The sequence below is a fragment of the Brienomyrus brachyistius genome, unplaced genomic scaffold (genome assembly GCF_023856365.1).
Source record: "Brienomyrus brachyistius isolate T26 unplaced genomic scaffold, BBRACH_0.4 scaffold73, whole genome shotgun sequence".
Lineage (NCBI taxonomy): Eukaryota > Metazoa > Chordata > Actinopteri > Osteoglossiformes > Mormyridae > Brienomyrus > Brienomyrus brachyistius.
In genome coordinates, this window is record NW_026042348.1 from 163,497 (window position 1) to 177,259 (window position 13,763).

The following is a 13,763-nucleotide window of genomic DNA, read 5'->3' on the forward strand; positions in this document are numbered from 1 at the left end:
TTTGGACATGTGCTTAGGATCATGGTCCTGTTGGAAGATCCAGTGACGGCCCAGTTTTAGTTCCTAGTGTCAGTATTGTGTATGAATAAAATACAAAAAAATATCCCTTTGTCCACTGGTGTTCCCTTGTTGCCCTCACCCTGTTTGTCCCTTTATCCCATTCCCCTTTCCCGTGAATACTGTTACACTCCAACCCTAGACAGGATATCATAACAGCATCTTACCTATAGTTTTAAAAGAGATGAGGGATATTATTTGTCGACCTTTAATAATTTCATAAATCTGTATCTGTTGTTGTGGTACCTTCTGATTGGAAGCATGCTAATATAACACCCATATTGAAAAGGATAGAAGTAATCCATCAAACTATAGGCTTCTGGAAAAGTAATGGAAGCTATAATCTAAGACAAAATGGTAGACTACCCTTGGTGTGTATGTTGATGCTGCCATGTCCCACTCTCACAAATGTGGGGAAGCAATTAAAAAGGCCAGTATGATATTGGGTTACATCTCTAGCTGTGTGTAGTTTAGGTCAAGGGAGGTGATATTTAGATTATATAATTCCTTGGTAAGAGCCCACCTAGAATATTGTGTGCAGGTTTGGTCACCTTACCGTTAAAACCATAACTGCTGATTTGAACTATTTGTGTGTTTTAAATGCACAATAGCGTTAAATTCATAAATCCAGCTTACCTTAAAAAGGACATTGCTGCCTTTGAAAGGGTTCAACGTAGGGCTACAAGAATGATTCCTGGTCTTAGAGGAATGTCTTATGAGGAGAGGTTAGCTGAGCTGAATCTATTCAGCCTTGAGCAAAGGAGACTAAGGGGGGACATGATCCAGGTATGTAAGATTCTAATAGGATAATTTTTTTCCATTACTGCAATTTGTCACACATGATTATATAACAGAATAGATGAAACCCTGCCTACATCTAACTTTCTCCCAGGGATTCACTATCCCAGTGCAATTCAATACAGTCAGTATCTACTGAGATGCTTGATATATTTTCTTTTTCATTGCATTATTGATGGACATAGAGGACAGAATTTGGCTGAGACAGCATTAGCTTGAAATTTTTATTACATAATAAATAGTTTTAAAATTCATAATTTTCATGACAGTGAAAAAGCCATCAGGCCATTGCAGAAGCCCAGGATGATATTTTCATCAATGACTGTCTTTGCTGGCTGTCGCGACCAGTATCTTTCTCTGGGCCAGTGGTGGGTCTCATATCCAGGCACGGAGAATGGGTCCTTATGCCTTTTTGACTCCCTTTGTTCCTGAGTAACAGGTTCCCTCCAAGATGACATGTTACACAGAACTGGGGCTTCTTCCTCCCTGTCATTTGCGTTCTGGACCACATGTTGAGGCTGAGGCTGCACACTGAGATGAATTTGCATCCTCAAAACCAGTTTCTTTTGCTGGCCTGTTGCACAGAAACATTTCTCTTTATTGTACATTGTAATATAATTTCAGCAACTATTCTGCTGTTATTCAATCAGTGAGAATCATTTTCATAGTGCCGACCAATTTTTTAAACTCCAATTATGATCAGACTGTCTCCAACTCATGTTAAAAAAAAGCTCTGAAATACATACGTTTGAATACTGGCTGCTGGTAATGTTCCACCCCAACATCCACGTCTCCAGTGCTGGTGCCAGCCTGGATAGAGGGAGGTGTTGTGGGTGAAGACTTTTCATCTCCCCAATCTATCACCTCATCCCACTTATCCCAGGCTGCCCAGTACTTGTCATCTGTCCAATCCACTGCTTTCTCCATTCTCCTAGTGCTGAGAGGAGAAAAAGGTATCGGTCAGACAGGTTGCACTACAGCACACCAGACAACAGTAAAAACCTCTTAAAGAGCAAATAAATAAGCCGGTTCAATCTAATAATTGTACTTAATAACAAAACAGTACTATCACCTAAGTTTTATCAATGTAGATGCCCAGAAAGTTTTACTGTCACGTATATATACGTACTTGTTATAGTGGCAGTACACATATGAACAATAATGCTAATATACTCACTGCAGCTACAGGAAATACAAATACAGAGCATATGGCATACCGAGCATTCTCCTGTATGGTATTAATTCTCGTGGCGCCCCCCCTCCCCCGGTCAATAAAATGTATCACTTGGCAAAAGTTATCCACTTAATACGAACCAGTGTTAATTTTGACAAATTTTTATTTAGTTTTAGTCGTAGTCTTCTGACTAAAATGTAATTTAGTTTCAGTGATAATTTGGTCATCTAAAATATTTTAGTTTTGGTCAACTATATTTCATAAGATTACAGTTGAGTAAAACCAGTTGATTTAGTCGACTAAAATGAAAAGTTCAAAGAATAATGTTTAAAGTTTCCCTTCGATTTCTGAAAGTCATTATGTTCACCAAAATGAAATTAAACCAATGTTAAGGATCGGTGTTAAGGTCTGACTGTGCAGTGCACAGTGACAAAGATTTCACTCTTATTTGAAACATAAACATGTTCATTCACCTGGAAACTAAAATCAGTAATGCCATTAGTGCAAAAATAAAGAAAAAGTGCACAGGCTATAGTGCCACCTGGCCTGCTCTCTCTGAATATTAAAATAAAAATATTAAAATAAATATTTGCAATATTTCTATTTGCTATTGTTCGCTGTTAAATGTTTCACCTGAAATTCTCAAATATGTTTAAAAAAAAAGACCAATAAGGGATTTATACCCATTATCAAGAAAAAAAAATCCAAACATTGAAAACATACCTCTCAACGGCTATCAGAAGCAGGAATTGCAACCATTCCATTTGAACATTTTCAACATCAAAATAATTACCCCAAGGCAACAATTTTATGAGTATATAGAGCCAAAAAACCTCTCTTTCAGGTGATTTCATGTTCGTTGAAGTTTCCGCTTTTTAACAACTGTATAAAGTAATGTTATATGTTATATAAATCAGTTGAAACAAAAAAAAAACGTAAGTTTTCATGGTTGCCAGATCTTAAGCATCTAGCATGATACGCTTTCAGAGTCGCGCAGGACATATTACGGAAATCTTACTACATTATTCCATTATACACCTAAAATTGCGTCCAATTTACACGGTTAAATACAAAAGCAGACTATTTACAAGGTACGAACTGTTACATATGTGTGCTGACAACTCGAACTGAAAATCTCACTCCAGCCAGCTAGCCGAAGTTGGCAACCCCGCGTTTTATTTGAAAAGAAAAGTAAAATACGCTGTTCTCGTCAGAAACTGCTTGTCATTCCGTTTGCGTTGTTACTCCGACAAATATAAAGCTAATATAAGAAGAACATGTCACGTTTTATACATTTTCTACATACGTTTCGAAATAATAAGACCGCCCATATCCTACTCTAATTGCGATTGAAGTGATAAGTTCGTATGTATTTATATTAAAACGAGACTTTAATTTAATTACCGGTGTGGAATTACAGTATAGAAACCAATACTTAAATCCATGAACAGTAAAATATATCACATAAAAACGATTGTATTAAGGTTTTACGGTTTAAGTTAAGCACTTTATTTTATCTAATTTTGAAATGCAGTCCTGTATACTTTTAAAACTTTTGTCATTTTAAACCTAGTAAATGAGAGAACATTATAAAACATATCGGCACTCATACATGTATGTTCAGCTCTATGTCACGTAACAATAAATATTGTCAAAAAGTCTTTGAATTGTACTGAATTAATTTGATAGTTAGATTTTGATTACATGCAATGTTGATACAACTAATAGGATACTTAATATGTCACACTAAAGAGTTAGACATTATGATCTTCCAGACCTTCGCTTCAAGAAATTCTCCAAATGGACCTCTTTAACTTTTAGCTGAATACCCCTGCCTTATGCGAACTACATTAGTTCTGATTGTATGTCGTCTCTGGCAAACATTTTCCTCTCGTTTTTATTTGTTGACGAAAGTGTTAATACGCTTCGTCATAGTCTTAGGTCTCGCAAAATCATTTTTATTTAGATATCGTCTCGTTTTTGTCTAAAAATAAATGTCGTTGACGATAACGATGATTATGGATGAAAATCTGTAACTGATTTTATTTCGAGAGAAATCGCCAAAAAAGTTTAAAACTGGTTTTTCTTTGCCACTCCCCAAGTACCAAAATGTATAAGTAACAGTGTAGCAGTGCATTGTGGAAGACCACCTTGCCCTCTTGTTCAGCAAATTGTCATTAGCAGTCAATGTTAGCCGGTTGATCAGTGTTAACCCAGGAACGCCCTGCCCCCGTCCCCATCACTGCGCTAATTCTTTTGTGGGGGACTCAAAAATCAAGTGCCAATATTTAATCCTAGTTCAGAACTGTATAGAAGTCTACCACTTACCTAGCCATCTTGATCAAGAATGAGCTCCACTGGTGATAGGTCAAAGTTATATAATACTTGAAAATTCTAGAACTTCTATGACAAGATACGCACATAGCAACATGAATTCAGCCAATCAGCGCCCTTGAGTGAGATGCTGTCGTGGTTTTTTCTCCTTCCCCGCCAAATCAGAAGTCAGAGGTCCGCTTGTGCAGTATCCAGAATTCAGTCTTTATTGCAACAATAAAGTTACAACCAAGGCTGGACACGTAAAAGTGTGTCCAGTACTGTTTTACATCAATTTTTATAAGTTCTTATCATTTAACAATATCTTGTCACTTAAGCATCATCATTCCTTCAGCCATTCACAATAATTGTTTTTTCCCTTAATCCACACCCCTAGGTGACAAGTTTGTCCATCATTTCTTTTACCGTTTGGTCTCTCGGCTGAACATAATGGTGGCGCGAGCAGCTCCACTTGGTTTTTTAAAAATGCTCAGCCGTGAACTTCGGGTGAACTCAGGCGAATCCCTTCCTTCAGTAGTAAACCTAGGCAGTTTCAGCCTTTTACACATTGTCTGACTAAAAGGTTGATAATATATTTATCCTTTAACATTGTGATAAAATCAGAATCAGAATCAGAATCAGAATCAGAATCGTGTTTATTGGCCAAGTATGTGCAAGCACATACAAGGAATTTGATTCCGGTAGATGTTGTCTCTCAAGTAGTGTAAAAGAAAACAAAAAACAAAACAGCAGTGTGTAAGGATACAATGAACAATATCCAGAGCAAGTGTAAATACTATAATATACAGTTACAATATGACTGTGAATATGGATTGTTCTACAGTATAAGACAAGTGTTAACAGGTGTATGTAAGTGTTGTTTGTACATATTGTATAATAATATGTTTATTCTATTTATAAATATATATATAATAAATATAAAAAATATAAATATATGTATGTATGTACATAGTATATATATGTGTGTATAAATGAGCAATGAACAGTACAATAAAATAATCTAAATCTTATAAGCAGGAAAAAAAAAAAAAAAAAAAAAACAGATTACAGAATAGATACCAGAATATATACAGATATATACCAAGGAGTGTACATAAAGTGCAGTGCAGTGCTGAAGGTGTTTGGCAGTGCGACAGTTCAGCTGTTTAGGAGGGAGATGGCGAGGGGAAAGAAACTGTTCCTGTGTCGGGTGGTGCTGGTCTGCAGGCTTCTATAACGTCTGCCGGAGGGCAGCAGGTCAAAAAGTCTGTGTCCAGGGTGTGCGGGGTCTGTGATGATTTTTCCTGCCCTTTTCTTGGATCTTGAGAGGTACAGGTCCTGGATGGAGGGCAGGGGGGCACCGGTGATCCTTTCTGCTGTCCGTACGGTCCACTGCAGTCTGTTCCTGTCTTGTTTAGTGGCAGCTCCATACCAGACAGTGATGGAGGAGCACAGGACAGACTCAATGACCGCAGTGTAGAACTGGATCAGCAGCTCCTGTGGAAGACTGTACTTCTCCAGTTGCCTCAGGAAGTACATCCTCTGCTGGGTCTTTTTGAGGATGGAGGAGATGTTGGTCTCCCACTTCAGGTCCTGGGAAATTGTGGTGCCCAGGAACTTGAAGGTCTCCACAATAGACACCGGGCTGTCTGCTATGGTGAGGGGGGACAGTGTCGTGGGATGTCTCCTGAAGTCCACTGCCATCTCTACCGTCTTGAGAGTGTTCAACTCCAGGTTGTGCTGACTGCACCATAGTACCAGCCGCTCCACTTCCTGCCGGTATGCAGACTCATCACCATCCTGAATGAGCCCAATGACGGTGGTGTCGTCTGCAAACTTCAGGAGTTTTACAGCTGAGTTCCTGGAGGTGCAGTCATTTGTGTAGAGGGAGAAGAGCAGTGGGGAGAGGACACATCCTTGAGGGGCACCAGTACTGAGTGACCTGAGCATCCCTCCAGGGTGTGTCCAAAGCTGTGGCACTGCCAGGCAGAAGGGAGGCTGTCCAGAATAAAAAAGGTATGCCTTATTGCCCTGTAGAGTAAAATAGGCTGGGGGGTGGCTAAAACGGACGCTAATGGCGCAGGCGGGCCTGGAACTGGCGTCGGCCAGTCCAGATCCCCAGCTCATCCCGGATGTCCCTGTGGCCAGGAAGGAGGTCCACATACTTTGTTAGAAATTGGGAAACGGCCTCGGCGGTAACATGCGGGTTGAAACAATGGACCATTATTACCTGCTTGTCGGGCCACCACAGCGGCTCGATGTTGTAACGTCCGAGGAGGGGGTGCTGGGCCCCCTCCTTGCTCCGCTCCAGGACCTTGGTGTAACTCTCGTCGGTGGACAAGGTGACCTCGAAGAAGCGGAAGGGGCCATTCCGCTGTACGCAAAGAATACGAAGGCCCAGTGCTTCGAAGGCCACCTCCCGGATGAAGGCCAGCCGGTCGGGGAAGGTGCCCACCTCCCCCTCAGCCCTCCAGCAGAACCGGGCGGTATTCCGCAGGCCCCCGCCTGCTACCAGCCACGGCCCGCTGAAGGGCTTCCTCGATGGTCCGCCGGCCGTTGCCATCCGGGAAGGTCCACCGACGTCGCCGCTGGAGCAGAGTCCTTCCGCCGCCGTGGTCCCGCCGCCCGCCAATCTGGGATGAGTCGAGCAGAGCTAAACTATAAAACCAGCTAAAAATAAAAACACCAGTTCGCCCAGCAGGGCGGCGGACAAGCCACCAGCCACTGCGGGATCCCCAGCCTACTAAAAACAGAAATAAAAGCAGGGATAAAAGGCTAAAAAGGAAGGCACGGGTCGCCCCGTGGCAGCGGCGGTCAAGCCACCTGCTGGTCACGCCTTAGGTTCACCGTGCCTTCCTCTAAAAAACCCGACGCAGTCCGTAAAAAAGCAGTAAAAAGTCAGTAAAATCCACTTGATCTTAGCCAAAAGGCCAAGAAGCGATACCCGCAGACTGCACCCCGCCGATTTTTAAATAATATTATGCTTGTACTACTTGCATTAACACAAAATCACAATCTAAAAGGCTGAAACACCATGCAAATCAATGCCAACCCAGTACAATAAGAATTTTAAGGATAACATTTAACAAATAGAACTACCTGCAGAACTATTACCCTTAAAACAGGCAAAAGAGCAATTCCACCAGCAAATACAATTATACACCATTAAAATCTAATTACATGGCCAATAAAACAATTAAAATGTTACCTTATATGCATGCCAATAAAAAGTTAAGACAAAAAGAAAAAGTTCAAAAAGGAACATACCCGCAGACTTCCGACCTCTGCACAAGGGTCGGGCTAAAACACTGTCATACACCTTCCTAAAACACATAAAAGCAGTAACCTTAGGAACAAAATAGGTCAATCACAGAATAAACAGCACAACAGATAAAATAAAATGTTAATAATGTTAATACTGATGAATATGTGCTAACAGTGATCAACATCAAAAAAGTGCTCAGTAAATTCTGTACATGCCATTAAATAAAATCCAAACCAAATAAAACACAAGCACAGAAAAAGAAAGCAAACTTACATAAAACCCGAGGTGTCCTTTGTGTGCTTCAGGAAAGCACATCATGTCAACCCTGTAGGATGGATTGTCACCACCTAGACGTACTGGGGCAGCCTAGGATCAAGGCAGTTAGATGGATGTCAGCTTACCTCTAGGGGTAGGTCGTTTAGGTGGATGGCAGCTTATTTCTGTGATCAGGGTGTTTGGGCAAATGTCAGCTTGCCTCTGAGATCAGAGTGTTTAGGTGGAAGCGAGGTTACCTCAGGGGTCAGGGGGCTGGGTCACAGGCAGCCTACCTCTGGGGTTAGGGCATTTGGGTGGATGTGAGCTTACCTGAGGGGTCTGCGTGTTTGGGTGGACCGCAGCTTGCCTCTGGGATCAGGGTATTTGGGTAAATGTCAGCTTACCCCAGAGAACAAGGCGGTTAGATGGAAGGTAGTTTACCTCTGGGATCAGCATGGTTGGGTGAATGGCAGATTACTTCTGGGAACAATGTGTTTGCGTGGATGGCAGCCTACATCTGGGATCAGGGTGTTTGGGCGGACAGTGGTTTGCCTCTGTGATCAGGGTGCTTGGATAGACAGCAGCTTACCTCTGTGGTTGGGCCGGTTGTATGTTTGGGAGCTTATCTCTAGGGCCAGGGTGTTTCGGTGGACGACAGTTTACGTCTGGGATCAAGGAGTCAGAGTGGATGAAAATGTACCTCTTTTATCAGTGTTTGGGTTTATGTCATCTTAACTCTGGGGTCAAGGCGCTTGGTTGGATGCAGTTGGTTGGATAAGAGCTTTACCTTTGGAATTAGGGCATCTGAGTAGATGACAGCTTAACTCTGCGATCAGGGTGTTTGGGTACATGTCAGCTTAGCTCTGGGGTCACGGTGTTCAGTTGGATGTGAGCCTTCCTGTGGAGTCAGGGCGTTTGGGTGAACAGCAGCTCACCTCTGGGGTCACAGCGTTTGTGTGTAGGGCAGCTTACTACAGCTAACTCTCAATTAGTTTAACTGAATTCATCCTAAAAAATAATATTTATCTCTATACCTGACACACAAAATACTGTGACTTATATATAATGTGGCATGTTGTAAATGCAACCAGTAATCAGAAGACAGTGTGACATGTGCTGCACGCCAGGGCAATTTCAGAATCCCAAATCAGATCTGTAGTTAACACCAAGCTATGGTAAACCAAGTGGCAACTATATACATGTATGGAAATCACACAACCCGAAAAACATATTAATACACAGGTATGTCTGACTCACTATCAAAAACGATGTAAACTTCCCTGTAGTAGTTAATAGATTAACAGACACAAAAAACCCAGAGGTACACCAACGAAAACACAGTGCAATGCTAGTACCAACTAGCAAGAACTAGCTAACCAGCTAAAAAGTCGCAATTAACTTCTAAACTATCGAAACCCAGCTACATCGATAAGTACAAAAATTACCACGGAACATACATGTATTAGTTTAATAAAGTTTAAGCAGAAATTATCTAAATAAATCCGGCTTTGGTTTTGTTTGCCGGAGCTCGAACGCCGGACATGTCTTACTCAAAGGGCGCGAACTTCGGCCGGTTTGTGGCAAAGTAACCATGACAACCGCCTGCCGCTGGCGCCACACAACGTCGTTGACCGCAGTCAGACTCTCGCGTGTTTACGTCTGACTGACGCGCGCCGCCATAATGAGATTTAGTAGTACTTACGTTAAAAAAAGCTCTTACCAACCTCATTTCACTGTATCCTATGCACGGCAATTTATTTGGCTTTCAACAAACTTAATTTTACAGAACATAATTTCTGTATTGCCTCATATATATATATATTTTGACAATAAGTAGATTATTCTTTTACTATATGTAAATTCCTTAATTATATTCCATTGCTACTTTACAAAAGCCTTCAGGGAGTTTGGTCTTTTCATGACAACTAACCAAGTGTCTAACCAGTGTTTACCTGAATAATACAGAAAATTAAATGACACTTGTTAAATTCACCTGGACGTACCTTTTACAGTCGTTTAAACCGTCATGAGCAATGCTGAAATCACTGTTGCAAACAGTTCAGCGCGTAACATTGTCATTATTTTTCATCCTTATTAAACAAGGACACGTTTTTGTGTAGTCTGTGGTGAAATGCATTTTATATTTTTGTTTTTTGAGACACTCTCCCTCCGCCGTGACGCTCCATGGAACCGATACCTTCGGTTCTCTAGGAGTTAAATAAAAGCCCGCCCGCACTGAAATATGATTGGCTTATATGGCTAAGTAAACCAACCAGGATGCTGTCTGTCTAGCACTGGCTACATGAAGAGTCACACATATAGGGATCCACACATACGCACGTTCTCTCTTTCTCTCTTTCTCTCTCTCTCGCTCATTCCTAGCTCATTTACTTGCTCATTCGTGCGCGCTACTGTCTCGCGTGCATGCTCTTGTTTGCTTGCTCTAGTTTCCGGAATATATATTTTTTTAATTTAGGAGCATCAGGGAGCCGCTGTCAATATGCGGGAGACTTGGGATGTCTGGATAACTGCTTATTTGTACTATAATGATAACTGATCATTTCCAGGGAGCCGTGATGATATTCTAAATTGTGCCGGGTTATATAAGTACTGTGAAGCTGTCTTTATCTAGTTAAATGTTTACAAATATTTATTATTTTATTATATTTCATGTATATTTTCAACTTATTCACACCTTATTGTACCATGCCTCCATGCATACTTTACTGTAAAATCAGACAGATAAACGTTTAGAAAAATAATCGATTCTACAACTTAACTTGCAGCTGTCCAATTACACATCCATATTTTATTGCTGCAGATAACTGAGGTAGGTGTGGTATATAACGCTGAAGGTTAGACGTATAGTACAATAACATATGTACAACATGTGGGCATTTCAGTCAGACAAACGTTTAAAATGGAAAACGAGCTTTATATTTTACCAGCAATTTCCATAGCACGTCTTAGTCGAAGTACTACACTGCCATCTATTGGACAAGTAGGGTTACTGAATCGTGAAATGTGTCTTAAATCATGTTTTTTTAGGACCACTAAAAGAGGATTATCAGTATGAAGGTTTATCAATAAAAATAATTTATTAAAATAAATATTACAGGACTCTCTCTGAAAATAAGGTGTTCTTAGCTTCCAAAGCCAAGGACACATTCTAGTGATTTTCCAGGAGACTGGACCTAACTAACCTGGGGCCTTATGAAAAACAATCAATCAGCTCATGTTGAAGCTCACAAGGTGTGGAGAACAAGAAAGACAAGTAAGGGAGAAAGGCAAGGTGCAGAGCATACACAAGCGGTGTAGCGGCACATCAGTTATAGTGTATGATTAAAAATACATCATTTCTCACAGTAATAGTGGCCCATTGCTCCTACTGTAGCCTCACACCTCCAGGGTTGTGGGTTCAATCTGCACCCCTGCTGTAATAAACAGTGAAATTATCACAGTAACACTGTTTATCAGTAAAATAGTACAATACTGTAGAAAGTAGGGCAATATTTATGAGAACCTTGCTGATAAAATGCTGCAATGCACTGTAATTCAGTACGTAAACTGCAAATAAATAAACTGTAGAATTTACTCAAATTAAATGATGTAATAATTTGCACTCGCTTTTTTGGGTTGAATTTAGTATACGCAATTCTAGGGAATATTTTAAATAAATCAAGTTAAAGTCTGGGGTGGCACGGTGGTGCAGGAGTTTAGAATGGCATCACTGGTTCATCAGGTGTGGAGTTTGCATGTTCTCCCCATGTCGTTGGCACTGTTGCCTCGCACCACTGGGACCCGGGTTCGAGTCTCCACCTGAGTTATATGTGTGTGGAGTTTGCATGTTCTCCCCATGTCGTTGGCACTGTTGCCTCGCACCACTGGGACCCGGGTTCGAGTCTCTGCCTGGGTCACATGTGTGTGGAGTTTGCATGTTCTCCCCATGTCGTTGGCACTGTTGCCTCGCACCACTGGGACCCGGGTTCGAGTCTCCGCCTGAGTTATATGTGTGCGGAGTTTGCATGTTCTCCCCATGTCGTCGTGGGGTTTCCTCCGGGTACTTGCTAAATTGCCCGTAGGAGTGCATGTGTGAGTGAATGGTGTGTGAGTGTGCCCTGCGATGGGCTGGCCCCCCATCCTGGGTTGCTCCCTGCCTCGTGCCCATTGCTTCTGGGATAGGCTGCGGACCCCCCGCGACCCAGTAGGATAAGCGGTTTGGAAAATGGATGGATGGATGGATGGATGGATGGATGTTATTCCGAACAATAAGTAAAAAAAACACTTACCGTGTCAATTCTAGGGAAATTAGTTTCAGTAGTTTTGTGGTTGAGGTGACACTTCATCCAGTCCAGACGGTGGATAATTGCTAGGCAAAACATCAGGTCAGCAGGATCACCGCTTCGTTTCGCGACTAACATTTTCCGCGCTCTAACATACCGGTCTCGCACTTGTTGCCACTTGTTTTTACAAATTTCCAAATAAAAATTCAGGATGTTTGAAATCTCTTGCCATCTATTATTACATGTTATTTTGATGAGGATAATTGCGGACCTGCTCAATCAACAGGTCCTCAAACGTGGACATCTTGACTGTTGAGTGCAGATCTCGCAACACTGCCCCCTATAAATTACGCAGGTATTGCATCTTCGTATACGTTCCGTTAATTTTTGAGTACGTGCACAAAAACCGACGCAAAGAACACAGGATACGGACCGCGGCTGTACATACGTACATAAGTGTGTAATGAAAAGCAAGTATTTTTCTGCCTTTAGTTTAACATGTAGCCCTACCTCTCGGCTCTGCTTCAAGTGGGCTCTGCCTGCAAGATTTCTGACAGAGGGGATAATCCAGATCTGGCAGGTTAAGAATAATATTGTGAAGTTGTTTACCAATCTCTACCTCAGTGCCCTCTCTAAGATGCCAAATAGTCTATCTGCTGGGGAAACCTCTGAATGCTTAGGTTCACCCATCCCTACTGCAGGCACAAGCAGACTGATGGGATGTGCCAGAGATGTGGTCAGAGCATGGCTGCATAGTAATGATACTGTCACTGGAGATGTGGATGCAGTCCTTAGTGTCCTGAAGCAGCATTCTTATTCGACTGTGCATTCTGGGATGCCTCCAGCAGATTTTTGTTCAACCAAGTCAGATGCTAGGGAGGATCCTCTGGACTATTGGGTTAGGCTGAATAAGGCAGCAGATGATGCCAAAGGGTTTATTACATGAGATGTTAGGGCACTGCCATGTCTATTAGAAATTGCTCTGTAGGAATATCTTATTAATGCTTTTACATTTATCTGATGCTTTGATCCCTGCGATGGGCTGGCCCCCCATCCTGGATTGTTCCCTGCCTCGTGCCCATTGCATCCGGGATAGGCTCCGGACCCCCCGCGACCCAGTAGGATAAGCGGTTTGGAAAATGGATGGATGGATGGATGATGCTTTGATCCAATAAATGAGTATTTATGTTTGCTCCCTGGGACTCGAAGCCCTTTAGTACCCTGGTGTCTCAGCATATGGTCCCTGCTGATCCTGGTGGGAGGGGACTTGTCATTGGTGATGTAACCACTACTGTCTAGCTCCTCTACCATTTGCCTCCCATTGTAATTTCTCATGTCAAGGTGCACCCTGGGGCGGCATGGTGGTGCAGTGGTTAGCACTGTTACTTCACACCTCTGGGACCCGGGTTCGAGTCTCCGCCTGGGTCACATGTGTGTGGAGTTTGCATGTTCTTCCCATGTCATCGTGGGGTTTCCTCCGGGTACTCTGGTTTCCCCCCACAGTCCTGAGACTAATTGGACTTACTAAATTGCCCGTAGGTGTGCGTGTATGAGTGACTGGTGTGTGAGTGTGCCCCGCAATGGGCTGGCCCCCCATCCTGGGTTGTTCCCTGCCTCG

General features: G+C 42.2%; 2 protein-coding genes across 28 annotated transcripts in view; both read right to left on the minus strand.

The window, feature by feature from the left end:
- LOC125726509 (zinc finger CCHC domain-containing protein 3-like) overlaps positions 1-13,763 on the minus strand; it is a 421,979-nt gene that overhangs the window by 123,403 nt on the left and 284,813 nt on the right. For 4 of the 26 annotated variants that reach the window (XM_049002906.1, XM_049002933.1, XM_049002902.1 and 1 more), the window contains exons 1-2: positions 7,881-9,520; positions 7,610-7,665 (exon numbers count right to left, since the gene is read on the minus strand). The gene's annotated coding sequence lies outside the window, so the exon portion shown is untranslated. The other 22 variants (XM_049002913.1, XM_049002912.1, XM_049002914.1 and 19 more) reach the window with 19 other exon arrangements.
- On the minus strand, positions 1,114-4,391 carry LOC125726516 (uncharacterized). Of its 2 annotated transcripts, none has more exons than XM_049002939.1 (3): positions 4,358-4,391; positions 1,602-1,792; positions 1,114-1,429 (listed from the first exon to the last, which is right to left on the minus strand). In XM_049002939.1, the coding sequence occupies exons 1-3, from the start codon at positions 4,363-4,365 to the stop codon at positions 1,116-1,118; spliced, it is 513 nt and encodes a 170-aa protein (XP_048858896.1). In that variant the 5' UTR covers positions 4,366-4,391; the 3' UTR covers positions 1,114-1,115. The 2 variants fall into 2 exon arrangements, with proteins under 2 accessions (XP_048858896.1, XP_048858895.1); XM_049002938.1 differs by lacking the exon at positions 4,358-4,391 and adding an exon at positions 2,753-2,926.